Source organism: Carcharhinus amblyrhynchos, chromosome 20 (assembly GCF_965287045.1).
Source record: "Carcharhinus amblyrhynchos chromosome 20, sCarAmb.v2.hapA, whole genome shotgun sequence".
NCBI classification, from domain to species: domain Eukaryota; kingdom Metazoa; phylum Chordata; class Chondrichthyes; order Carcharhiniformes; family Carcharhinidae; genus Carcharhinus; species Carcharhinus amblyrhynchos.
In genome coordinates this window covers 39,787,711-39,815,443 of record NC_137343.1, presented here as the reverse complement: position 1 = coordinate 39,815,443, position 27,733 = coordinate 39,787,711, and the positions used below count along the sequence as shown (strand labels likewise).

The 27,733-nt window shown below is 42.1% G+C and overlaps 1 protein-coding gene across 1 annotated transcript; it reads right to left on the bottom strand.

Annotated features, from left to right (window-relative positions):
- c20h12orf43 (chromosome 20 C12orf43 homolog) lies at positions 1 to 27,534 on the bottom strand. The gene is made up of 6 exons (XM_080208439.1): positions 27,416 to 27,534; positions 21,291 to 21,345; positions 18,473 to 18,571; positions 14,477 to 14,538; positions 13,818 to 13,908; positions 1 to 3,745 (listed from the first exon to the last, which is right to left on the bottom strand). The coding sequence occupies exons 1-6, from the start codon at positions 27,528 to 27,530 to the stop codon at positions 3,241 to 3,243; spliced, it is 927 nt and encodes a 308-aa protein (XP_080064565.1). The 5' UTR covers positions 27,531 to 27,534; the 3' UTR covers positions 1 to 3,240.
- Positions 27,535 to 27,733: the final 199 nt, after the last annotated feature.

The following is a 27,733-nucleotide window of genomic DNA, read 5'->3' as shown; positions in this document are numbered from 1 at the left end:
GCATAAATTTAATATTTGTGCAAAATTAATTTAAAACACATAGGAAGAGATTCTTTATTCAGGGGTTAATGATGTTTGAAATAACTTACTGGGGTAGTTGAGGTAAAAATATTATGGGCAGTTCAAATGCAGTGGGACGCTAAGAGTTGAGAATGCTAGAAGATTGGGCCAAAATGATCTTTATTTATCTTATTATTTTTTCATAGGATGGGCTAGGCTAGGCTCGGCTAGCACGTTGCCTTTCCCTAATTGCCCTTCCAACTCTGTCATCAATACAAAAAAAATCAGTCGAATCACACTAAAAGGTGATTAAAGAGGAAGGTGCCAACGATCCTTTCCTATCTTATGCAAGTGCATGTGCAGCTTGTCCTTTCACCTCCTCCCTTCCCACTGTCCAGAGCCCCCAAACACTACTTCTTCCAGGTGAAACAGTAATTTGCCTACATTTCTTTCAACTGAGCACACTGAATTTTGACAGTGGGCAAAAATTAAATCCAGACTGAGTGATCATTTTGCCAAATCCGTCCATTCAGTCCCCAAGTTTAATGAACGCTTCTGTCCGTTTGCCATTTAATCCTCCGTCCCACTTTCACTTTTCAGCTTCCTGCATTGTTTCAGGAATGTTAGCTGCATTACTTTCTCCACAGGTGCTGCCTGCGTACTTCCAACATTTTCTGTACGTTTAGTCTTAGTGGTTTAGACACTTCCTCGGTTTGATAAAATTCAGCGTCAGCAGAAAACTGACAGCAGGTTATTCGATTGGTCTCTCTATTGGGCATTGTTTCAAGGGGAATATTTTATAACAAGAACACTGCATCTGGCCAAAAGATAAACAAAGGAAGTTTCAAGCCAAAACTGTAAATAGCTAAATCAAAAGTCCAGTACGTGGACTGAGGCATGTTAATAATATATTGTATTTTAAATAATTACATGTCATACTTTGAACATTTCAACTGAGACTCTTGTGCTACCTTTTTTTTGTTACTGAAAGGGTTGCATCCTCTTCAGAAAGTAGGTGTTACCACTTCCTGAGCTTGTGTAGGTTAGTATAGCAATAGAAAGCCAAGCAGCTAGTCTGAAATTGACATAAAAACATTGTTATCATTTTAACAAAGATACCAAAATACCAGACAAAGGAATTTACTTTCCACATGTTTCAGCCCATTCCACATAAAGAGAGTAATATAAACTAGAAATAGTGAGTTGTTATCTGAATCACCTGAGAAATCCCCTGCTCAAAATGAGTGAATGTGGAGCAGTAGTGTTTTTCTAATGCCATACAAGACAGAACTCATACAAACATTCAATGCAGAGAATGATCAACTAAGTTAGACACACAGAAGCCCAGCTTATCTGGACAGCTGGCCACTTTCAGTAAACTGCTTTGAACAATTAAATAGATTTCTTTTTCTTTTAACAATTGCATATTCTTTAAAAATTGGAAAATAAAAGCACGTTTGGCATATAATGTTACAGAATAACAGTGCCAAGGGTGTGATTTCTTCCCCCCCAGTGAAATAAAACAAAGGTGCAGGAAGGGTCATAGGAACATTGGATTCTCGGAGCAGTAGGAGGTTATTTAGTCCCTCCAGTCTGTTATGCCATTAAATAAGATCATGGATGATCTATGACTTAACTCTACAAACCCATGTTTGCTCAGGATCCTTCAATATCTTTGGCTAACAAATAAAGCAAATATTAGTCACAAAATTAATAACTGACCTGGCATTATCCAGATGGCACAGGGGCGAAAGTTTGACTTCAGGTAATTTACCAGCACTGATTTCCCATACTAAATAACAGACGCACCGTACATTTATTGCGCAGAAACAGGTAATTTGGCCCAACTAGTCTATTTTGCGGTTTATATTCCACACGTTCCTCTGCCATTTTACTTCATCTGACTCCATCAGAGTGTTTGATAAGGTTATCATGTAAATACAGCCTAGTATACCAGATAAGGCAGGAAGGTCTCAACCACAATCTGTTTTGTGTTGAATGATTTAATCTCAGGAACACAGAGTGGAGATGCTGCTCAGCATTCCTGTGCTACTGATGTGCATTGACCATCACAATTCTCAGGTTTAATTCTCTCCTAGGTTCAAAACATTCAAAATGCTCACTTCTTTTGGGCTTACATATGAAGAATAACCACCTAGGCAAAGTACTGGAAGAATCATCATGCTCAGGAGAGGCAAGAAAAAGCCGGCATGTAAAAAATGGCAAAGGCTGACATATCCGCCATGGAATCATAGAACAGAATCATAGAATCCCTACAGTGCAAAAAGCTGCAGCATTGTACCTGCACTGACAACAATCCCACCCAGACCCTATTGCCATAATCCCACGTATTTACCCTGCTAGACCCCCTGACACTAAGGGGCAATTTAGCATGGCCAATCAACCTAACGCACACATTTTTGGACTGTGGAAGGAAACTCACACAGACATGGGGAGAACATGCAAACTACACACAGACAGCCACCCGGGGGCAGAATTGAACCCACGTCCCTGGCGTATGCAGGCAGCATGCTAACCACTGTGCCACCCATGTAAGGCACAGGTCTAACGCATTTTGGGAATCAGGAGAGTTTGGTAAACGAGTTGAAGTTTGAGAGTTCAGATGGCATCAGCTATGTTGCTTCAAAGATATTGCACTTTCGTTCATCGCCTTACACAACGGGAAAGGAACTCAAACATTGGGTGGTCTCGCTATCGAGATACGAGTTACAATGGTCAAGTTTGCTTTAAAGAAAATAATAAATTCACCAGTGAATCCACGTGGTGAAAATGGTGCAGATTTATAAAACTATAGCAATTAAAAAGCAGAACACCAAAACCACTCTTGAAACCCAAGAATATGAACTGTATCCGTTGCAGTTTAAATTTCCAATTGAAAACAAACCAAAGCAGTCTACAAACCAATGAATCAAAGGTCCATTATCATTTCAGCTATCTTGGAGATAAATGGCACAATAAGCTCTGCAGTCAGAATTCTCTTGGGTGGCAGTCCATTATATACCCTTGAGTTGAATAAGTCCGGCAGCTCTCTCTTCAAATACATTCTCACAAAGGCGAGACAGCAGCAAGCAGGAAATCACTGTTTTGTCATCTCTTCTGCGAGGAGAGTTATTTCAAAGTAATTGTCAAAACAAAAGTATACAAAATGAGAGGAACCAAAGACCTTACAAGACATCATTTGAAAGAAACACAACTTGGAGCCCTCAGAACTCTAGGGCCCTATGTTGCAGGAACTTTATTTTTCTTTGTTTGATAGGAGTTTGAGTCAACTCTTTCAAATTCATATTTGGCATTTTTGTGTTTCGCTTTTTTCTTCTTGCTCCTCCTTTCGAGGTCAGCCTGTTCCTTTCCGAAGTATCCTTGCCCCACAGGGGTTCCATCCACAAGTTCACTTTGTCCCAGCCCGCTCACTGGGGCTTTGCACATCTGCTTTGATTTCTTTGTTGAACTGGAATCGAAACCAGCTTCCCCGGACACATGCTCACCTCCATTGCAACTGCTGTCCGCGACTAAATTAACCTCACCTTCCGCGACCAGATTTCTCTTTTTCTTTTTCTTCTTCTTCTTTTTCTTCTTCTGCTCCCCTTTTCCTTCACCTTCAGCCTCAATGAGGTCTTTGGCTTGGCTCGCTTCTGACCACCTGCTGAGGAGAGCGCCTTGCTGGAGTACGTCGCTTCTCGACACTGCCGCTTCCTTCAGCCGCTCCCACTCACTTTCGGAATCACTGTAATATTTTAATATTTGACACAAAATGGTTAAGAACTTGTGGTATGTACTTGCAACAGAAACAGAGTGAACCCAGTAAAATTGTGCAATCATTTTATATATTTAGGACTGTCTCAAAGTCTGGTGACGTGTATCTAGATGTGGCGATGCTGGCGTTGGACTGGGGTAAACTGTCTGTGCTGTTATAAGCTCTGTCTGAGACCAGTACTCTCCATTCACCTGACGAAGAGGCAAACCTCGAAAGCTTGTGAGTTTACAATCAAATAAATCAGTTGGACTTAAACTTGACGTGTATCTAGGCGACTAAAAGATCTGATACAACTTTTGAACATCAGATACGCCGGTTTTCTTCCTCCCCTCCCTGCAAAAAAAACCTAAACATGCTTCTTCTATGCTTCAATTGTACAATTCTTCCCAAAAACTGATCAAATGAATTACAATGCTGCATCAGGAATGGAAGTAAATTCCTACTAAGCATGCAAAATGTGGCCTCTCAGTTACATGCTGGGTTTCCACGGACACAAATGTACTCAGGAACAGCAGTCTGACCTACCAGTCTTGGAAGTGATGCTCCTTAAAATTAAACAATTCTGAACGTCAATTGTGCGCAATTTGAACAATTGCCTCGGTGAAACAGTTACCATAGCTGCCTTAAAGATAACCAATGAAGCAAGCTCAGGTACAGTAACCTTCGGTGAATGGTTAACTGTTTACCTGACCTTGGGCAATCTGGATTGATCAGAGAGCCGTGTCAACAGATTCTACTGTTCCGAGCCCAGGATTTAGTGCTCACAAGACTGCTGGCTTGCATCACAGACAACTATCTGACGTTTCAATGTTGCTGTTGCATTGTTTTGCAGGACTCAGTCCAATTAAGGTTAATCAAAAACAAAAAATGTACTCACTTTGGAGACACTGTGACTAAGTTCTGGGTGTAGACTTTATAATGGTGAGGAAGGTCCTTTCAGGCCATTTATGGGGAAAACAAACCCATGCCAACCTTGGGTTACTGGCAATGCTTTTGAGTGCGTCAGAAGATGCTGGGTTTAAGGTACACTCTAAACACTTGAACACAAAATCCAGGCTGACACCTTAGTCTAGTATTGAGGATGGCACAGTGGTTAGCACTGCTGCCTCACAGTGCCAAGGACCTGGATTCAATGCCACCCTTGGGTCACTGTGTGGTTTGCACATTCTCCCCATGTCTGTGTGGGTTTCCTCCGCTTGTCTAGGGCATTGGATAGAGGAGAGCCGGTGGATGTGGTGTTTCTTGATTTTCAGAAGGCGTTTGATAAGGTGCCGCACAAGAGGTTATTACAGAAGGTCAGGGGGCATGGAGTTGGGGGTAGGGTGTTAGCGTGGATAGGGGATTGGCTGTCAAATAGGAGGCAGAGAGTGGGGGTCAATGGGTGCTATTCGGATTGGCGGTTGGTGACTAGTGGAGTGCCCCAGGGGTCGGTGCTGGGGCCTCAGCTATTTACCATTTATATAGATGATCTGGAGGAAGGAACTGAGTGTATGGTGTCGAAATTTGCTGATGACACCAAGATTGGTGGAACGGCAAATTGCGTGGAGGGTGTGGAAAGTCTGCAGAGGGATCTAGATAGGCTGGGCGAATGGGCCAGGAACTGGCAAATGGAATTTAATATTGGCAAGTGTGAAGTTGTCCACTTTGGTAGGAATAATGGTAGGAAGGACTATTACTTACATGGCGAAAAACTGCAGCATGCGATGGTGCAGAGGGACCTCGGGGTCCTTGTGCACGAGTCGCAAAAACCCAGCCTGCAGGTGGTCAGGAAGGCTAATGGGATGCTGGCCTTCATCGCGAGGGGGATTGAATATAAAAGTAGGGAGGTCTTGCTGCAACTGTACAGGGCATTGGTGAGGCCGCAGCTGGAGTACTGTGTGCAGTTTTGGTCGCCACACTTACGCAAGGATATTTTGGCCTTGGAGGGAGTGCAGAGGAGGTTTACTAGGCTGATACCGGAGTTGAGGGGGTTGAACTATGAGGAGAGGCTGAATAAACTAGGCTTGTACTCATTAGAGTTTAGAAGAATGAGGGGAGATCTCATTGAGACATATATGATGATGAATGGGATGGATAGGATAGAGGTGGAGAGGCTCTTCCCGCTCAGAAAGGACAGTAGGACTAGAGGGCACAGCCTCAAGATAAAGGGGGGGGGCAGTTTAGAACGGAGTTGAGGAGGAACTTCTTCACTCAAAGGGTGGTGAATCTCTGGAATTCTCTGCCCGTTGAAGTGGTGGAGGCTGCCTCGCTAAATATATTTAAGACGCGGGTTGATAGGCAAGGGGATTAAGGGTTATGGGGAGAGGGTGGTAAGGTGGAACTGAGCCACGACAGATCAGCCATGATCTTATTGAATGGCGGGGCAGGCTCGAAGGGCTAGATGGCCTACTCCTGCTCCTATTTCTTATGTTCTTATGTTTGCTCCGATTTCCTCCCACATTCCAAAGTGTGCAGATTAAGTTGATCAACCACACTAAATTGTCCCATAGTGTCCCAGGATATCTAGGTTAGGTGGGTTAGCCATTGTAAAATGTGCAGGCTTACTGGGATAGGGCAAGATGTGCTTTTGCAGAGGTGGTGCAGAATTGATGGGTTGAATGGCCTTCTTCTGCACTGTAAGAATGCCATGAAGTACTGAAAGGCTGAAGGTGCCGTTTTTTGGATAAGGCGTTAAAAGGCTCTGTTTGCACTTTCAGAGATGCAAAAAGCTGTGAAGTTCTTCCAGCGTCCTAGCTACAATTTCACAGAATCCGTACAGTGCAGAAGGGGGCCATACAGCTCATCGAGCCTGCACTGACTCTCTGTCAGAGTCTCTCACCCAGGGACTTCCCCCCACCCTATCTCTGTAACACCTTGAAGGACATTACCAGGCTGGCAATTCTAAGATAATTACGTCTTTTCTGTTTGTGAGACCATACAGTGACCTTAATCGGCATTTTTCTGCATGACATAAGAACTAGGAGCAGGATTAGGCCATCTGGCCCCTCTGCCATTCAATAAGATCATGGCTGATCTTTCCATGGGCTCAGCTCCACTTATCCACCCGCTCACCACAACCCCTAATCACAACTGGCTGTCAACTATCTTGGAGATTTCCCAAGGTCACAAAAGGCAATATATGAATGCAAGTCCTTTCTTTCTTGGTAGCTTAGCCTATTTGTGGCTTCAAAACATGACAGCCCTCAGCATCAACGACCAATAACAATGACTATTGTCTGTTGTCAGCTGCACTGTTGCCATCTAAACTTTCTGCAACAGCAACCTCTTCTTAGCCTCTCCATCAGCAGCAGTGACCCTCACTCACACAGCTACCACTGTAGCCAGAATGGTCATTGGCAATGATCTTTGGTTACATAATCTGTACAGGTCAATAGTGCAATCACTCCTCTCCCATTTATTAGTTTTTAAGTCTTTGCCACACATGAGAAGTTAGTCAAATTCCAATCTGAGATGTTGTCACAATAACTAACACTTGGCTCAGTTCAGCAATTTACAGCAGTGCTGCAGGCCACAGCATCAACGATCTAAACAGAGCACTAATAGTCATTACCAGGGGCTTACACTGAAAATTAACTCCAAACGTGGCTGCCCAATGGAAAAGACTGGTCAGAAACTGGAAAAAGAACTGCAAGTGCAGTGTATACTGCCACCTACCAGTCAAACACCCTCACTGCAATACAGTTTTTATTTGAAGTAGAAAGTTCAAGCAAAATGCATTTATTGGGCACTACTCACCATCTGCCAAGGGGAAGTGATTGCCGCATGAAGTAAAATACAAAGACCTTTCCACGCCTGAGTCTTCATCCTTCATCGTTAGCTTCTTGCCGTATTTCAACACCTCTCAGACCTCTATTGTTGCAACCAAAGATGTGCAGGACAGGTGGATTGGCCACACTACAAAGTTGCCCCTTAGGTGTCTAAAGTTGTGTAGGTGAGGTATATTGGCTATGGTAAATGCACGGGATTAAGGGGATAGCGAGCAGGGGTGGGCCTGGGTAAGATGCTCCTTCGGAGAGTCGGTGCAGATAGATCAAGTGGCCTCCTTCTGCACTGTCGGGATCCTATGGTTCTATGGAGTGCTAAAATCTCGAGATTCTTGCTTTTAGACCAATGTCAGGAATGGTAAGCAACGTGCTAGTAAGATGCAGATATGGTCCAGTGCTTCCTCACATACCACATGACTGAGTTTAATAATACCACTATATAGGGAAAAAACTGCTGGCTCAATTGCTCTTCGCATTTCATATAGAATCATCGAACCCTACGATGCAGAAAAAGGCCCTTCAGCCCATCGAGTCTGCACCAAACACAATCCCACCCAGGCCCTAACCCCCTATCCCTACATATTAGAAACCCACTAATCCCTCTAACCTACGCATCCCTGGACACTAAGGGGCAATTTCTTAGCGTGGCCAATCAACCTAACCAGCACATCTTTGGACTGTGGGAGGAAACCGGAGGAAACCCACGCCGACACGAGGAGAACATGCAATCTCCGCACAGACAGTGACCTGAGCTGGAAATCGAACCCAGGACCCTGGAGCTGTGAAGCAGCAGTGCTGACCACTGTGCTATTGTGCCGCCCAAATATAGGGTCCTTTTGTTTTCCTTATAGACAACTCAGATAGCAGTTGTCAGGAAATCATGATAACATGAAAAATCAAGAAAATCCAGTAATTAGGAATGTTTCTGGTGGTTAAATGCTTAAAAGGGCTTCCAAGTGTAAATTCTGTGGTGGTAGAGACAGTTTGGCCTGTTGATGGAACTAGGGCTTTTGATACGTTGATAAACCCAGCAATACTGTAAACAGATGTTTACCTGAGGCAAGTTGGCAACAATGGAGGATGGAATGTCAAGGTTTAAGTAAAAATGTGAAGAGGTTCAAAAGAGGAGCTGAGATGTGAACACTCTAGAAGGTGGACTCATAAAATAAAGGTACTTAAGAGTGAATTTAGAGGTTAGTTCAGACAAGAGATGATCAAAAGAGAAAATGGTATCAGGAGCAATTTGAAACAATTTCGAGACTATTTCGAGAATTCAGCCCACAACAGGAAAAGCTGTGTGAACTCCTAGTAAGCTGGGTTGATAGAAAAGCACGTTTGAACAACAACTAAGTAACACCAAAGCTAATTGCCTGGTGTGGTAACTATTACCGCATTTTGCCTATAGCTCATAAAACCCTAGACGATGCTGACTGGAGAAGATTAACTTGAAGTAAGGGGGAAAAAAATAAAGATTTCGAACTGGGTAACTTTAATGATACTGTGTTTAGCCATTGAAGTTTATCTAATGAGATTTAGAGTTATAGATAGGCCTGGTAGGTAGGAATAGGATCAGCGCAACTTGTGGGCTGAAGGGCCTGTTTGTGCTGTAGTTTTTCTATGTTAATAAATTTTTATTTTAATTAAAATCATCACAAAGTTGTCTGGGACATCCTTCTCTGGTTTTCACATCTTTCCTCACATTTGACCTGTGGGAGGAAACCTGAGCACCGAAGGGTGTCCCAAGGTGTGGTATATCGACGAAACCATGGATTTCCCAAGGTGTGGTGAATCGGCAAGACCATGGAGACGCTACGACAATGAATGAACGGACACCATGTGACAATCAGGCAGGAGTGTTTCCTTTCAGTTGCGGAACACCTCAGCAGTCAAGGGCATTCAGCCTCCAATCTACATGTAAGCTCTCTCCAAGGCAGCCTTCAAGACACACAACAATGCAGGATCGCCAAGCAGAAACTGATGGCCAAGTTCCACATGCATGAGCAAGGCCTCAAATGGGATCTTGGATTCATGTCACACTATGTGCAACCCCCAGCATTTGGCCTGGGCTTGCAAAATCCTACTAACTGTCCTGGCTTGAGACAATTCACGCCTCTTTAACCTGTGATTATCCCTCTCTCCACTTTCAGCGTCCATACCTGTAAAGACTCGCATTCCAACCGTTATCTTGCAATGATCTTTGTCTACATATGCCGTGTTTGTGAAACCGACCTCTCCATCACCTGATGAAGAGCTCTGAAAACTCATGACTCCAAATAAACCTGTTGGACTTTAGTATGGAGCTGTGAGACTTCTTACTGTGCCCACCCCAGTCCAACGCCAGCATCTCCACATCATGGCTCTGCATTAGTTCAATAATTATTTATTTCCTTAAAACCTCAACTTTTCTGACATTCAGTTTACTGTTTCACCAAACCTTATCTTTCCGAAGTTTGCTCACCAGCTCTGAATATGCAAAAATAACCAAAGGTGGCTCCAGGAGTGAAGAGGTTGGACAAACCTGACCTAAGCTGCTAGGGCTGACAGCTTCTCCTGCTGTTAATACACAGCGCCCTCTGACATCTCCTTTAAAACTGCAGATTTATCTCATGCAAACTTCACATATTGGGCAAACTGGAGGTAAAACCCAACAAGGGCACAAGGAGGCACAAACTTCCACTGTATCTAAAACACTTATTATCCTCCCACTTCACTATCCCAAAAGAACTCCCAAAAGATTAATACACATGCACTTCACTATGGCAAAGAGAATTTGCAATCCACTCAGTTTAGATTTCTTTAAACCGAAATGCTGTTGTCCCAATTTGGGTGGCACAGTGATTATCACTGCTGCCTCACAGCACCAGGCACCGGCTTTGATTCCTGCCTCAGATTATTGTTCTTGCTTCTCCCAGTGCCTGTGTGGGTTTCCTCTGGGTGCCCCAGTTTCCTCCCAGTTCAAAGATATGCAGGTTAGGTTGACTGGCTGTGCTAAATTGCCCTTTAGTGTCAGGGGGACTGGCTAGGGTAAATACATGGGATTATGGGGATAAAGCCTGGTGGGATTGTTGTCAGTGCAGGCTCAATGGGCCAAATGACTGCCTGTAATTCTTCTAAATGTTGAGCAGTTGAGGGTTACCCAGATTTTTCATGGAACTTTGAAACCTGGCCACTCATCATTTGGGTCTGTCACCGAGTTATGGTCAGTAACATCTGCAGTCAAACAGGACATGCATCATTGAGAGGTGAGGCTTGATGGCTTAGTTATAGGCCTCTGTCTGTCAGGCAGCGAAAATCACAGATTCATACAATGAAGGTTTATATAATTATAAAGGCAGTTGGCGTTATGACTGAAGATTTTAAAGAACATAATTTATATTTGGAACAGTACTTGTTATGTTGTTGCTGAATATTAAGCAGAGATCCTGTCACGTTATCCTAAATAGTTAGTCAACCTCCCAACTGAATTTGCTAAAGTCCTCATTGAAGCTCAATCTGCTGATCCCAAAAATGCTACATGAAAAATTACTACTTTTTTTCAGAATTGATTAAAGGAAATTAAAACTAAAGCAGTTGAATCATACTACTAAAGTTGTTGATCCACAGTGCTAAGCAGCACGCTGTTCAATATGGAAAAAAAGAAAATAGTAGCAGCAATAGGCCATTCAGCCCTTCAAGCCTGCTCCACCATTTAGTATGATCATGGCTGACCATCCAATTCAGTATCAGTCTTCAATCCCATCACTTCTCTACTAATACTGATCTCCTTCAGCTCCTCCCTCTCAGTATATTCCCCAACATTTCTAATATGCTATTTGTGTCCTCTTGTAAAGACAGAACCAAAGTATATATTTAGTTGGCCAGTCATTTCTTTGTTCTCCTTATAAATTCCCTTGTCTCTGACTGTAAGGGACCTACATTTGTCTTCACCAATCTTTTTCTCTTCACACAGCAAAGAAATTTTTAGTCAGTTTTTATGCTCCCTGCAAGCTTTACTCTCATGCCACTCCCAATCCTCAGGTGTGTTATTTTTTCTGACAAATTTGTATGCCTCTTCCTTGGATCTAATACGATCAACTTCCCTTGTAAGCCACAGTTTGGTCACCTTTCCCATTTTACTTTTGCACCAGACAGGAATAAACAATTGTTGCAGCTCACCCATGCGCTCTCTGAATAATTGCCAATGCCTATCCACTGTCATCCCTTTTAAGTAACATTTCCCAATCCATCAGAGCCAAATCGCGCCTCATACTATTGTAGTTTCTTTAATAAGATTCAGGACTTTAGCCTCCGAATCAACTATGTCACTCTCCATCCTGATCAAGAATTATTATTATGAAGATCGCTCATCCCCAAGGGGTCTCTCACAACCAGATTGCCAACTATTCTTTTCTCATTACATAATACCCAGTCTACAATGGCCTGTTCTCTACTTGGTTGCTCAACTTATTAGCCCAGAAAACCTCCAAAAATTCCTCTGGTATGGTTTTATGACTAAGATGATTTGCCCAACCCATATATGTAGATTAAAGACACCCATAATTACAGAGGTTCCTTTATCGCATGCATAAGAACGTAAGAAATAGGAGCAGGAGTAGGCCATCTAGCCCTTCGAGCCTGCCCCGCCATTCAATTAGATCATGGCTGATCTGACGTGGATCAGTTCCACTTTCCTGCCTGCTCCCCAAAACCCTTAATTCCCTTATCTATCAGAAATCTATCTACCTGTGACTTAAACATATTCAACGAGGTAGCCTCCACCACTTCAATGGGCAGAGAATTCCAGAGATTCACTACCCTCAGAGAAGTAGTTCCTCCTCAACTCTGATCTAAACTGCTCCCCCCCCCCCACTTATTTTGAGGCTGTGCCCTCTAGTTCTGTTCTCCTTGCCAAGTGGAAAGAATCTCTCTACCTCTATCCTATCTAGCCCCTTCATTATCTTGTAAATCTCTGTAAGATCCCCCCTCCAAGGAGTACAGGCCCAGTCTATTTAATCTCTCCTATAAGCTAACCCCCTCATCTCCGGTATTGGCCAGGTGAACCTTCTCTGACTCCCTCCAAGGCCAATATATCCTTTCGCAAATAAGGGGACCAAAACTGCACACAGTACTCCAGTTGCGGCCTCATCAGTGCCTTGTACAGTTGCAGCAAGACCTCCCTGCTTTTATATTCTATCCCCCTCGCTATAAAGGCCAACATTCTATTCACCTTCTTGATCACCTGCAGACTGGGTTTTTGCGATTCGTGCACAAGGACCTCCAGGTCCCTCTGCATAGTAGCATGCTGCAACTTGTAGCATGCGTCTCTAATTTCCTATTTAACGCCATTCCCAACCTCAGCATTACAGTTTAGGGTTCAATATACAACCACACTAACATTTTGCGCCCCTTAGTATTTCTCAGCTCTATACAGATTCCACACCATCTGAGCTAATATCTTTCCTCATCATTGTGCTAACTTCCTCTTTAACCAGCCTCCACTGCCATTTTATTTTTTTTCTGTCCTTCTTAAATACTGAATACCCCTGGATGTTCATTTGCCACTCCTGGTCACCCTGCAGCCATGGCTCCCTGATCCCTACTATATAATTCCCATTTACATCTATTTACATGATTAATTCATCTATTTTATTGCGAATGCTCCACACGTTAAGGCATAAAACCTTAAGTCTTGTCCTTCCAAAGTGGATAACCTCACACTTGCCAACGTTATACTCCATCTGCCAGATCCTCGCCCACTCACTTAGCCTATCCAAATCTCTCAACAGACTTTTAGCATCCTCCATGCAATTTGCTTTCCCACTCATCTTTGTGTCATCCGCAAAGTTTGTTACCCTCACTCGGTCCCCTCCTCCAGGTCGTCTATGTATATGGTAAACAGTTAAGGCTCCAGCATCAATCCCTGTGGCATGCCACTAGTCACCAACTGCCAATCAGAAAAGCATCCATTTATTCCAACTCTCTGCTTCCTGTTAGATAGCCAATCCTCAATCCACGGTAACACTTTACCCCCAACTCCGTGTACCTTAATCTTAGGCAGCAAGTCGATAAACTTGGACTGCTAATTTAGCTTTTCTTGAATAACCTCAGCTCCTCTCCTGCAAATTCAGCTTTGATGTTATTCTGCACTATAGTTGCATTCTGCACTAATTTCCAAGCATTAAAGTAGGGTCATAGTGAGCAAGGTTTGGTCTGTCACGTTCTATTTAGTTCTATTCTTTGCAAATTTGCCAGGAAACTAATACAGTCGAGCAGCAAATCTATTAAAAATCAGACATTACCTTGAACTGGGTGGACGTTTCCGTCTCACTGGAGGCAAGGATTCTACAATTCCGTGATCTCCTGGTATGGATGTAGAAAATAAACGAAAGCCTGCAAAATAACATTCTTAAATTGAGGCACAGCAAACCTTCGAAACAGAAACCCAACATTGATCAACGAGATGAAGGCCTTTTTCAACTGGCTGGAAGATTCTTACACAAATGAAGTTTTGACAGTATGACTAAATTTGGCAAAATTGCAAATTGCCATGAGATGGATAGTATGGGAATTGGAACCATATCACACTGTTGCAATACATTTGCCCTAAGGAATAAGTTAAGGAACATAACTAGAACAGAAAAGAGGGAGCTAGTCTAAACTCACTGCATCCTCTCTTGACGACAGTATTTGAAAGGAAATATGTTTCATTTTCCAACCTCAAAGATTCAACAAGGATATGTAATTCACATTTAAGGAAAAGCAACAATGATAATACAATGGTAAACTAGAAAATAATATATTTATCTAAAATATAGGTTGTATTGAAGCTGCAGGACAGCAACTCGTATTTGTAGAGCAGGTAAAGGAATTTGGCCCCAGCACCCTGCTATTGTTGAATACAATAACGATTGATCTACTACCTCAATTCCTTAATGTAAACAGGAGTTAATCAAATTACCTTCATCATCATCCTTGCCTTGCTGCTGGAGAAAGGGCTCAGAATTGTCAATACTTATAACACTGAAAAGTGAAAACAGGCTTCTATTAAAAACATTGAATAGAGTTAAATCGCACTCACTACATTCATAAACACAACCAGGTTGCATCTAGTTGGAAGCAATATCCAATTAAAATAAACAATGAGTTAACATTGCCCGGTCCTCATTCAGAACAAGGCCACACTCTATAATTATACTATGTGTGAATTTAATGTTCATTGCAGCGAAGAGAGAATGTTGTCAAAGCTTTTCATCTTGCAGTCATCAGAACAAATGCAAGGTGCCAATTTTAAAAACGGGCAATGCTGCTACTTATCAGTTTTCAGTGATGGTGTTTTGTATAGGATAGATTGCTAATATCAGTCCAAAAAAAACCAACCACACAATTAAGCAGCATTATGAGAGTTTCAATTCTGGCACATACATTCCAACAACTGGCTCACTGAATCAAACAATATGTTCCCTCAGCTGTTCATAATAAGCAGGATAAAGACCCTCCTCAAGCAGCCCGTGCTTGCAAAATCAAAAACAAAACGTCTACTGTTACATAAGATTCTACTGTTGGGCAGCACTGGCTCATTAACACTTTCTACAAGTGAGATACATTCATACACAGGGACCCAACAAACAAAACGGACATGTTACTCAGAAGCATGGGGAGCAAATAGCTCCTGCTGGTTTCTTCATTTCAACACCTTGTCCAGAGTTGACTTGCCAACCAATCAGCACCCTTTTCTCTTGTGGGAATAAACGATTATCACTGTTTGAAATTTCGTATTCTTGCATCAAGATGCAACGATTCTATTCCAAGATTGCACCAAAAGCTTTGGCAACATACCTTCCTTTTCAGTAATATTCAAGTTCTATAATACCAAGCGACTGTTCATGCTCATCGTGACTGCAATGACTTCCAGCATGGCAAAAAAGTAACGGTTGCTATCAGTGTTATTTTCAACCCTGCCATGATTTGCCTTCATGTGCTTATCCAATCTTCTTATGAAAGTTGTGATTCAGTCTACCTCCATCAAACTCTCAAGCAAAGCATTCCAGATCCTAACTGTTCACTGCATTAAAGGACCTTTTCCTCATGTCACTCGTGATCCTTCTGACGATCTATTTTCTCTGTCCTTGACTTTTCTACCAACTGGAACAATTTCTATCAACCTTACCCACAGCCTTCATGTTTTTGACCAATAACAAATTTTCCCTCAATTGTCTCTTCTCCAAGGAGAAAAAACTCCAATTACCTAGTTTTTCCCAAGTAACATCCCTCCAATCAATCCCATAAATCTTTTCTGGACCCTCTCCAAAGTCATCACACCTCTAAAAGATGCATGATACTTTGGTAGAGGCCGAGCCAATGTGATAGAGGTTCTTTTCTTTTATACCTTATGCCTTGACTGATAATGCCCAGGATCCCGTACACCTTTTTAACCACTTTCTCAATCTGCACACAAATACACCCAAATTCCTCTGCTCCTGCACCCTCTTTTCAAATTGTACTCTTACTTTATGTTGCCTATCCCATTTCCTCTTACCAAGAATGCATGATTTCACATTTCCCAAATTACATTCACCATGTTCTGCCCTTTCCACCAATCTGTCTGCATTCTCATGAAGTCTTTCAACATCCTCCTCACGATTCATAATGCTTCCAAGCTTTGGTTCATCTGAATATTTTGGAACTGTGCCCTGCACACCCAAATAAAGATCACTCATGCCAATCAAGGAAAGCAGTAGTCCTTGTTCCCACCCATGGAGTACAACACTACATACATTCTTCTGAGAAATAGCCATTCACCACCTCTCCTGCCTCCTGTCACTCAGCCAACTGTACATCCATTCTGCTCCTATTCCTTTTATTCCATGAGCTTCAATTTTGTGGGCATCTATAATGAAGCACTTTATCGAACACCTTTTAAAAGTCACATATACATCACCACATTAAGGGGCAGCATGGTGGCACAGTGGTTAGCACTGCCTTGCAGCACCAGGGGCCCGGATGCGAGTCCAGCCTTAGTTTTCTGCCTGTGTGGAGTTTGCACATTCTCCCCATGTGGAGTTTGCACATTCTCCCCATGTCTGCGTGGGTTTCCTCTGGGTGCTCCGGTTTCCTCCCGCAGTCCAAAGATGTGTAGGTTTACAGACTGACCGTGCTAAATTGCCCCTTAATGTCGCAAGATATGCAGGTTAGGAGGGATAGTAGGATAGATGTGTGGGGTTACAGGTAAAGGGCGGGGGATAGGTAAGATGCTCTATTGGAGAACTGGTGTAGACTTGATGGGCCAAATGGCCTCCTTCTGCACTGTACATTTTGTATGAGTCTATGAACTCTCTATTACCTCAACCAAATGAAGTAAACAACATTTGCCTCCAACAAATCTGTGCTTGTTTTTCTCAATCAATCCACACTTGCTCAAGTGAGCATTAATTTTATCCTTTTCTAAAACATTTCTACCACTTGGGTTCAACATGTGGCTTGCTGCTGACTCCAGTATCAAAGCCGGTTTGGAATATTATGCCCAGCATCTTCACAATTTTCACACTTACCTTCCTCACAATGCATCCAATCTGGTCCTAGTGACTTCGGAACTTTGAAATGCGATCAGCTTTTCCAGTTCCTTCTCTATCAATTTTTAGCTCATCATCAAAAAAACTGCTTCATGCAATTTTAATTATCTCCCATGATTTAAGGATGGGGGCGGTGTGGTGTGATAATTATCCTCTTATAAAATGAAATAGGGTCAAGAATGGATAGTCCTTTTGCACAAAGTCTCGTACATTGAGGTTTTGCTTTGCTAATTGGTCTGCAAAAAAATAAATCAATCAAATTCCCAGGAAGTAGCGTTGGCGTACATTTTCCAATCTGAAAAAAATCTTTGGCAGACATTTTGTGCTGGTCTGGGACTGATTCCTGTTGCTGTCCCGATCAAAGCCAAATAATGTAATGGCACAAATGTTAGATTCTACCAGTTGCTAGTGCAAATGCTACTTTTGTACACATTCAAAGACATCCTAGATTTGCTTTGCAAAACCATGCTCCAATTGCCACAAAAAATATTTTGCATAACCACATACAAATAAGCAAAGTTCTCGCTCACATACAAAAACTAATCTGATGCTTTCCCCGTTTTGGTTCCTGGTCTCTTTTTGTTGTAGAACTGCTTTTATATGGCTCCATGAACGCCTAAAGATGCTTCACAGGATCATAATGAGAGGAAATTGAACATCGAAACTTATAAAGGGACTCTGATAAAGGGGTAGATTTTAAACACTTTCTTAAGGGAGCACAGGTTGAGAATAGAAGTTTAGGGAGGGAATTCAGAGCTCAGGGCCTAGGCAGCTGAAGGCACAGCCACCAATGGTGGGACAAATGAAGAGGAGGATGCACAAGAGGCTAGAATTGGAGAAATACAGAGACTGGGAGGTCCAAGGGTATTGAGGGCTTTGAATACAAGGATAAGGATTTTTACAATCGAGGCATTCCAGGATAAGCATAAATCAAGAACTGCGCTGTGTCCGCAAATGGAGACAGATTGCTGCCAGGTTATAAGTTAGTATGTGTGTAATAAAGTCAAAATGATCAATTTAGTTCAATTTTATATTAATTTGCACTACTAGATATTCAAATAAGTCTTGCAACTTCTACAACACCCTCTCAGCAACAGAAATTAGGTGTTGCAGTGAAATACCATACCCCTATTTTACTGATTTGGTACAGATATTTTCTACATTTACACACCTAAAACATGAAAAAAATAAGTTTTCCAATTTTGATTTGTTTTCAACTAATTTTCCAAACAAGATCTGTCCTTCCTCTTTATGGATGCCTAATTCCAAGAAGCAATACTCTAGAAAACCAAATAACAAGCTACTCTGGGAATGCAGACTGACATGTATTTTGGTTACATGCATTGCCAAGAATTCACTGTAAAAAGAACATTAATTCCTCCTACCTATCTAAAAAGATACCCAGCTTTTTAGCAACATGACATCGGAATCCAGGAGTTGTCTGCAGCTCATTTCCATCATTCTGGTGCTCATCTACTTTCTGCCTGCAGGAGAGGACAAAACAAAATCTCACCACAGAACACGGCAGCCACTGTGAATTCACATGAGCGCTTTAAGGATTCTGTTTACATCACTGCATCAAAAGCAAACACTTATAACTGTTACTGAAACCGAATTCCAACAACTTGAATAAATAGTTAATTAATTCTGTAAATCTGTCTAGTTCCAACTTCCATTGTTCATCTGAAAATACAGAAAACCAATTTAGTAATGCTATGTTCAATAGATATTTTATACAATTATGGAAACTGTAAAGAAGTCTCATAGTACTATGGTAATACAGATGGACAGCGTAACCAGGCAAACATTGATACCAAACAAGGTGTTATCAGGTGGCACTGTGGCACAGTGGCTTAACACTGCTACCTCACAGCACCAGGGAGGGGTTCAATTCCCGGCTTGGATCACTGTCTGTGTGAAGTTTGCACTTTCTTCCCACGTCTGCATGGGTTTCATTCGGGTGCTCCAGTTTCCTCCCACATTCTGGGAGGTTCGATGCACTGAGCCAAATAGGCGCCGGACTGTGGCGACTAGGGGAATTTTACAGTAACTTCGCTGCAGCGTTAATGTAAGCCTTACTTGTGACTAATAAATAAACTTTAACTTGAAGAAGTAGAATTTAAGAAGCGTTTTAAAGGAGAAGGTGGAGAAACAAAAGTTAGGATAGAATTCCAGAACATCCAGTGTACACAGCCAAATGCATGGCCACAAATGGTGGGGTGAAAGTAAAGAGTTTTGCAGATTACACAGAGGATGTGGCATAGCCACAAAGGGATCTGGACAAGAGGCCCAGAATGTTAAATTGGAAATGCTGGGGTCGGGGAAGCAATAAAGGTCAATGAGCACACATTGTTGACTGAGCAGAACTTGCTTCAGGGTAGGGTATGGCAGAGATTTGGATGAGCTACAACAGGAAAGGGGAGCAGGTTAGGAGGACACTGAAGGTGGCAACAATATGGTTTACGTTTGTCCAAAGTACAACCCAGGGCTGGATGTGGCCTGCGAAGCCTCGCTGGGCACCAGTTTTAAAAATCTTGATCAATCAGGTGAGTTTCAATGGAAGATTCATTCTTGAAGCTTCTCCTCCAATCACGGGCCATTTCTCTTCCATGTTTGATTCTGATAGATCGAATAGTGAGCCTATCAAGCAAATGACGGGATCAAACAGTGTTTGATTGGAGAAACAGCAACCAGACATTAGTGAATGTGCCGAGGAGTGCTTGGCCAAGCACTGAGAAGAAGAGTGCTGTGGTTAATGTGTGGAACAACGTGAGTGTGTGTTGTGTGTGCACAGGGGATTTGCATGTGGATGACTGTGGAGGTGGCAGACAGTGAGTGAGTGGGAGGGCAAGATTGTGAATGTCTGTGTGGGACAGCAGTGAGTGAGAGCAGATGGATGGTTGTGAAAGATGTATTAGGTGGGTGGATGCTTGTGAGGGTGGGGGCGTGTGGATGGGTGGGAGTGAGAGACTGAATTTGCAGGAGTGAGCACAGGTCTGCTTTACACTCAGACTCGAGCTTCTTATTCACTTTTCACATCCTAAACCAGCCACTCGCACTCACCCACATACACTGACCGTCAGACAATAGTTATTTTTGTTTTTGAACATAACTTATTGTTCTGACATTGCTGTACTTTTATTAGCAATTGTTTCTTTCTTTAAAACTTCAACTTTTGTTTTTAAAATTGAGTTTGATTTTATGCCAAACTTTTCTTTCTGAAATTTGCTCATTAGCCCCTTGAATGAAGAAGTATGGCTCCCTGAGTGAAAAGTACGGGCAAGCCTTGTTTAGAGTTTTGGCAGCAGAGTGATTGACACCCAAGTGGTGCAGATGATATCACAGAGGTGGAAATAGACAATCTTTGGGAAGGAGTCACAAACCATTTTTTCTGTCCAAAGGTCAGCTAAACTCTTTTTAATGTCATATTCACACAGACAATCTCAATTCACTAGGACTGGTTTCACAGCCAGAAAAGAAAGTCATGATAGTGACTTTCCAACAACTGCACAACTTCAAGAGTGCAGCCATGTTATTGGCTGGCATGGTGGCACAGTGGTTAGGTGCATTGGCCACGCTAAAATTCTCCGTCAGTGCACCTGAACAGGCGCTAGAGTTTGGCGACTTGGGGATTTTCACACTAACTTCATTGCAGCCTACTAATAAGTAAATTTAAATGTTTCTTTGACTTTCAATGACATGTTCTTGACATTTGGGTGATGCTTGCAAGGCTGTATTCATTGTACATTCATCGTTGCCCAGAAGGTGGTGGTGGGCTGTGTTCTTTAACCTTGCAATCCTTGGGGTAATGGTGTTCCTACAATAATATTAGGTAAGGAATTCCAGAAATTCCAGATGATTGACCCAGCAATAATAAATAAGAGGCAATGTATATATTCACAGCTTGTGTTGCTGTGATATGGTGGAAGTTACCCAAAGATATGTGATGTGGAATTCAGTAGAAATTCCAGCAAATTACTGATTGCTTTAGGAGTTATTATAAAAAGCAAATGAAGAATGAGCATTGCAATTTTTTTTGCAAGGTTAACATACTCTTTTTAGTGATGATTAAAACATAAAAACAAACATAGTCCCTGCAGCACTTACGAAATCCATAAAGTCAAAGATTCCACATCCTCTGAAGATTGAAAAGGAAATCAACATTTCTCAGTTTTAAGTATATAACAAATTGCGGAGACATACCTCAGACTTGGTCTGGATAATAATGAAACGTGCTTCTCATCTTCACTGGTCCCAGCTAATAAAGGAAAAGAATTGAAAAGGACATAGTTGTCAGGGTTATGACTAGGAAGTTGCATTTGTAATACAAATTATCATTTTTTGGCAGAGAAAAACTGATAAAGAGATTTCCTCTAAGTATGTAGATAGTGACAAAGAAAACAAACATAGGAAGGAAGTTGTGAGAAATGTAGAATAAACTTGAAGGAAAAGACAAGCTATTTTAAAACAATTTCTGTGGTTCACTAAGCCAAAACAGACCACACTTTGTAATTATATCTAAAATGAAATAAAATGCCCATCACGGAGGTTAATGTAATTAGACATTCAAATAATGGGAGGCAGGTTTGCATGGTGAATAAATATCTGGTCAAGGAGGAACTTTTTTGGAGGTGTTCAAAGTAGGGGCTTGTAATGTTCTAACTACGTTAGGGGGTGTGGGTTTTAAACAAAAACAAAAGGTATGATTTGCATACATAGATTCAAACTGACAGCAGCACATTTATTGTTGGAACTTTTGCTGATCGATGTTATAGATATGCAGGCAGGAGCTCAAGATTCATGTAGAAGAAATTGCTTGGAAGCAATAGTGCCAGTACTGAATCAAGCAGACACTTGAAGGTTAAAGGGTAATTCCTGCTGGGGTCCCATGGAGCCCTGTGGTTTTACGGAACCCATTTCGGGAACCTCTGCTTTAATAAAGTAATTCTTAAACCAGGGAGTAACTATTTAGTTAAAAAGTGTTCTTGACTTGTAATCTAACATTGGAGGTCTGGTAAATCTACGCTGTTTTCCTTCAAAGGACAACATGTCCTTATGAAATACCCAGAATTCTAAACAACTCACCAGATATGGTGAACCAAGGTTTTGTTTAGCTGTAGCAAAATTTTCTCCTCTTCTTCCTTCTTCTTTACATTCTGTTCCCCCAATTTTAAAGATTAACATTCCATTAGTCTTTTGGCTTATTTTTGTGCCTGTTACATTTTAGTGATATGTTTACACCAACCTCTAAATCCCATTGGATATCCACTGCTAGAATGCTTGGATATAACCTTTTTTGTCTTATATGGGTAACCTCAAACCTACCTGTATTAAAATCCTAGTGTTTCACCTACTACATGTCTTTTTAGAGTTCTAAACTCCGATCTACACTGTTTACTGTACCAATTATAAGAACATAAGAACATAAGAAATAGGAGCAGGAGTAGGCCATCTGGCCCTTCGAGCCTGCCCCGCCATTCAATAAGATCATGGCTGATCTGTCGTGTCTCAGTTCCACTTTCCGGCCCTCTCCCCATAACCCTTAATCCCGTCTCTTATCAAAAACCCATCAACCCGCTTCTTGAAAATATTTAGCGAGGCAGCCTCCACCACTTCAATGGGTAGAGAATTCCAGAGATTCACCACCCTTTGAGTGAAGAAGTTCCTCCTCAGCTCCGTTCTAAAACGCCCCCCCTTTATCTTGAGGCTGTGCCCCCTAGTCCTACTGTCTTTTTTCAGTGGTAAGAGTCTCTCCACCTCTATTCTATCCATCCCATTCATCATCTTATACGTCTCAATGAGATCTCCCCTCATTCTTCTAAACTCCAACAAGTACAAGCCTAGTTTATTCAGCCTCTCCTCATAGTTCAACCCCCTCAACTCCGGTATCAGCCTAGTAAACCTCCTCTGCACTCCCTCCAAGGCCAAAATATCTTTGCGCAGGTGCGGCGCCCAAAACTGCACACACTACTCCAGCTGCGGCCTCACCAATGCCCTATACAGCTGCAGCAAGACCTCCCTACTTTTATATTCAATCCCCTTCGCTATGAAGGCCAGCATCCCATTCGCCTTCCTGACCACCTGCTGCACCTGCAAGCTGGGTTTTTGCGACTCATGCACAAGGACCCCGAGGTCCCTCTGCACCGTCGCCTGCTGCAGTTTTTCGCCCCGTAAGTAATAGTCCTTCCTACCATTCTTCCTACCAAAGTGGACCACCTCACACTTGCCAACATTAAATTCCATTTGCCATTTCCTGGCCCATTCGCCCAGCCTATCTAGATCCTTCTGCAGACTCTCCACACCCTCCGCACAATTTGCCGTTCCCCCAATCTTGGTGTCATCCGCAAATTTCAACACCCTACACTCGGTTCCCTCCTCCAGATCATCTATATAAATGGTAAAAAGCTGAGGCCCCAGCACCGACCCCTGGGGCACTCCACTAGTCACCATCCGCCAATCCGAATAGCACCCGTTGACCCCCACTCTCTGCCTCCTATTTGACAACCAATCCTCTATCCACGCTAACACCCTACCCCCAACTCCAAGTCCCCTGACCTTCTGCAATAACCTCTTATGAGGTTATCTTTGTCATCTGTAAATTTGGATGTAAGACTTTTTATTTTAACGCAAAAACAAAAATATTGCGGATGCTGGAAATCTGAAATGATTCCAGAAAACTTACTTCAAATAATACTCAGCACATCATGCAGCATCTATACAGAATGTGGATTAATGCTGAAGGGAAGAGCAGAGTTTGATGAGCCAGAACCATGAATGATATTAGCAAAACAACGGGCTGAAGAAGGGCACTTTGACACGAAGGTAAATGTGTGTTCAGGGCCAGCGGAGAAAGTTTTCACAGAGATGAATTTGTGTGGCCAAACAATTTTATTATAAATGGATGTGAGGAATGGTCAGAGAATGGGAATAGACCAAGAACTGTCAGTTCAAGAGACAGCAGCAGCACGCGAGGCTAAAAGTCCTTGATCAATTAATTTTGGGGAGAGATACTGGCTGAAGTCCAGCATGAATAGAAGTTTTAAATGATCAGAATATTCAAAATAAACAACTAATCCCCTCAGTTTTTAATTTTCGCTTTTTAGATTTACTGGAGTTTACAAATAACGATCAAGGTGCAGCCTTCAAGTATGTCCCCCAACATTCTACGATGCTTAACATATTCAATTAGGCAAGTTTTGGATATCTTTATAGTTGCTGAGTGTATTTTCCAAATTTGTAAAATAAAAGTTTGCACATTATGGATAATGGCGCCATCAACATTAGAGAATCTTGGGTGTTATATAAACAGGAAATAATAATGCAAGTAAAGTATGGCATTAATCATGGGTGATACTGATTTACATATAGACTTGAAGAATCAGATTGGCAAAAGTAGCCTGGAAGATGAGTTCATAGCATATTTGTGGTTCAATTTCTTTGTCAGCAAGTTCCAGATCCAGCCGGAGAGCAGGCTATTCAAGATCTAGTAATGTGCAAAGAGACAGGACTAATTAATTACCTCAGTGAAGGAGCCTCTAGATAGAATATCAGAACATGCTTAAATCTTGCATTCTATTTAGGGGTGAGAAGACTGAGTCTAAGACTAGTGTTTCAAAATGAAATAAAGGCAATTGCAAGGCTATGGCAGCAGGGCTGGTTAAAGTGAACTGGGAAATTAGGTTGAGGATAGGACAGTAGAGGTGCAATGGCAGAGATTTAAGTGTCTATTTCACAACTGTCAGCAAAGATGTATTCCAATGAGAAAGAAATACTAAAGGGGGGATATGGTAGCACAGTGGTTAGCACTGCTACCTCACAGAGCCAGGGACCCGGGTTCGATTCCCAGCTTGGGTCACTGTCTGTGTGGAGTTTGCACATTCTCCCCATGTTTCTGCAGGTTTCTTCCAGGTGCTCCAGTCTCCTCTCACTTTCTGAAAGGCTCGCAGGTTAGGTACATTGACCTGAATGGGCTCTGGACTGGGGCAACCTGGGAATTTCACAATAACTTCATTGCAGTGTTAATGTAAGCCTTACTTATGACTAATAAATTAACTTTAATGACTAGGAGAAGGATGCACAATCCATGGCTAGCTAAGGAAGTCAAAGATAGCATCAAATTGAAAGAAAAATAGTACACACACAATTGTGTGAAGATTATTGGCTTCTCAGAATAATGGATGAAATTTTTAAGAACTAAAGTGATGACTTTTTAAAAAGAGGGAGAAATCAAGAGTATGATAAAAAGCCAATTAGAAATATTTTTAAAAAGTAGAAGTTCCTAGAGCCATTTTCAACATTTAATTTGCACAGTCCAAGAATACTTAAACATTTAGCACATTAATTTAGTCAATTATAAATTAAGTCTTTCAGGGGTTTCCAAATCCTCGTGGAGTACAGAACTCCTCTGTCTGGGGCACTTCCAAAGGATTGCTGCCAGCCAAAACCACAATGACAGGTGCCTCTTCAGGCACATGCAGCTCAGTTCTATCTGTTTCCATTGAGCTGTCACTTGTACCTGCCATAGGATGACCAGTGGTTCAGTGCTAAAACAGTTGGCAATATCTCCTGATGTCAATATACTTTCTGCATGCAAAAACTGGCTGCCAGGGCATTTCATTTTTTTTCTTAAATGGATATGTATTTGGACAATTCTTCCTTCTACGTACATTTGGTAAAACAGGTGTCCAGTTTTAAAAAATCAACAATTTCAAAGATCCAACTCCACCCACAATCAAAATTCCTCACATACACGGCATCATTCACCATAAATGACCAAGTTGACTGATGTGGATCAGGATTTGCCCTCAGACTGATTTAGCTGGCCTCTACCCCACCCCCAGCCAATTTGGAAACACAAGGCTCAGTCTCATTCTGAGAAGATGGTTCACTAACAACTCCACACAAGACTCCTGTTATTGCATGTGAAGTGGTCTGGTCAAACTTTGTTAATCAATTGTCTATTTTAATGTTCTTGTCTTATTTATTCCTGAACTTGTTTCCTGCCTTGGTTTTGGTGCCACTGCTGACTGCAGGTTTCTGTCCTGACTGGTAAATGGTCCCATTTTACTCTGTAACTCCGTTGCTCATTTAAAATTTATATCAACCTCCACAGTAATCTATATTGAATTGCCTTGATATTCACCCTGCAGGCCATCGTCTAACATATCATTCAAGGTGGCTCCAAAATCACAATACTCATATCTGTTTCAATGTAATGATACAAGTCACAAACATTTCACCTGGGGCTCTCTCTCTTGAACTAATCTTGAATCTCTGGAGTATGATTGGTGGTTTAAACTGGAACTGTGACTTAAGCAATTCTATGAGCTCACTGAACGATTTGGAGTTGGGTACACTTAGAGCTGTGAAACTGTGAATCAGATAAGTTAGGGCTCCATGCACACTCAGGAGAATTGCCTTGCATTTTGCCTCCATTCCCTATTTTGTTCACTTGAAAATACTATCCAACACGTTCTATATATTGTGTCCAGTCCTCCACAGAGGAGTAAAATGGATCTATAGATCCAGAGGGCCATCTTGGTAAGTACTCTTTTCTCAACTTTAATGTAAACTAGGTACTCATGGTCCACGGATTTTTTTTCTTTACCAATATAAAGATGCTTATTCACTAGTTAAGGGAAAAACTCAAGTTGTTTATTGAACAGGTTAAAACAATAGAGAAGTTTTCAGCCTCATGGCTGCAATCAGTTCCCAAGATGACTATGCATACAGAAGCCCACACTAACTGGTGTGGTCCCCCACCATTCTCCCAATCAGTTCTACAGTTTGATCAAAGGAACAAGCACCACATCCAGGCAAGTGGAGAGTATTTCATCACACAACTCACTTGTGCCTTGTAGACAGTGGATAGGCTTTGGGGAGTCAAGAGATGAGTTACTTAAAATTCCCAACTTCTAACCTGCTCTCGTAGCCACAGTATTGAAATGACTTGCCCAATTCAGTTTCTGGTCCATGGTAACCCCAGCTTATTGATATTGGGAAATTCAAAGATGGGAATGCCATTGAAAATCAAGGGTAGTTGGGTTAGATTCTCTCTTAAGACTGCAGATGGTCACTGCCTGGCACTTTTATAACAAATCATTATGAAGAAAGTGGGATCATTGACCTGAAACATTAACTCTTTTTCTCTCTTCAGCAATATTGTCAGATGTGCATTGCTAAAGTTGGGACATCTGGTTTAATCTATTGCATTGGGAAAAGTAAATACAATTTACTGTGAAATTGTATTTACTTTTCCCAGTGCAATAAATTAAACCAGGAATGCATAAGGCTTAATAAATCTCGCAGAAAATACATTCAGAAACTACCTCTTGCTCTGTGAGAACTAAAACTGCCAATATCCCAGCTGGCCTCTTTTAGACGGGACATCTCCTCCACGTTGTCAGAGTCTGAACCAGATGTCCCACTACCCTCCACCGCCATCTTCTTTCCCGAAGCGCTCTGCGCAGTCGCGGCCCGACGCTGCGCCCTGTGGGAAATGTAGTCACAAGCGCGTCACCGTGAGCCACGCAGGAACGTTATGACGTCATAGAGAAACTACATTGACCATGAGGCTTTGCGTTGAGCCCGAAGCGGAGCTGCTAAATCACATGACATCTTTGCCCTTGCCGACGGGATTCGGCCTT

Bases quoted from the DNA above. Each gene is read 5' to 3' on its own strand.
- c20h12orf43 (XM_080208439.1), bottom strand. From the start codon at position 27,530: ATGGCGGTGGAGGGTAGTGGGACATCTGGTTCAGACTCTGACAACGTG. The intron at 14,539-18,472 runs GTAGGAGGAATT...TTCACTTTTCAG, and splicing joins CTGGGTATCTTTTTAGATAG to TGTTATAAGTATTGACAATT. The intron at 13,909-14,476 runs GTAATTTGATTA...GTTATTTTGCAG, and splicing joins AGGCAAGGATGATGATGAAG to GCTTTCGTTTATTTTCTACA.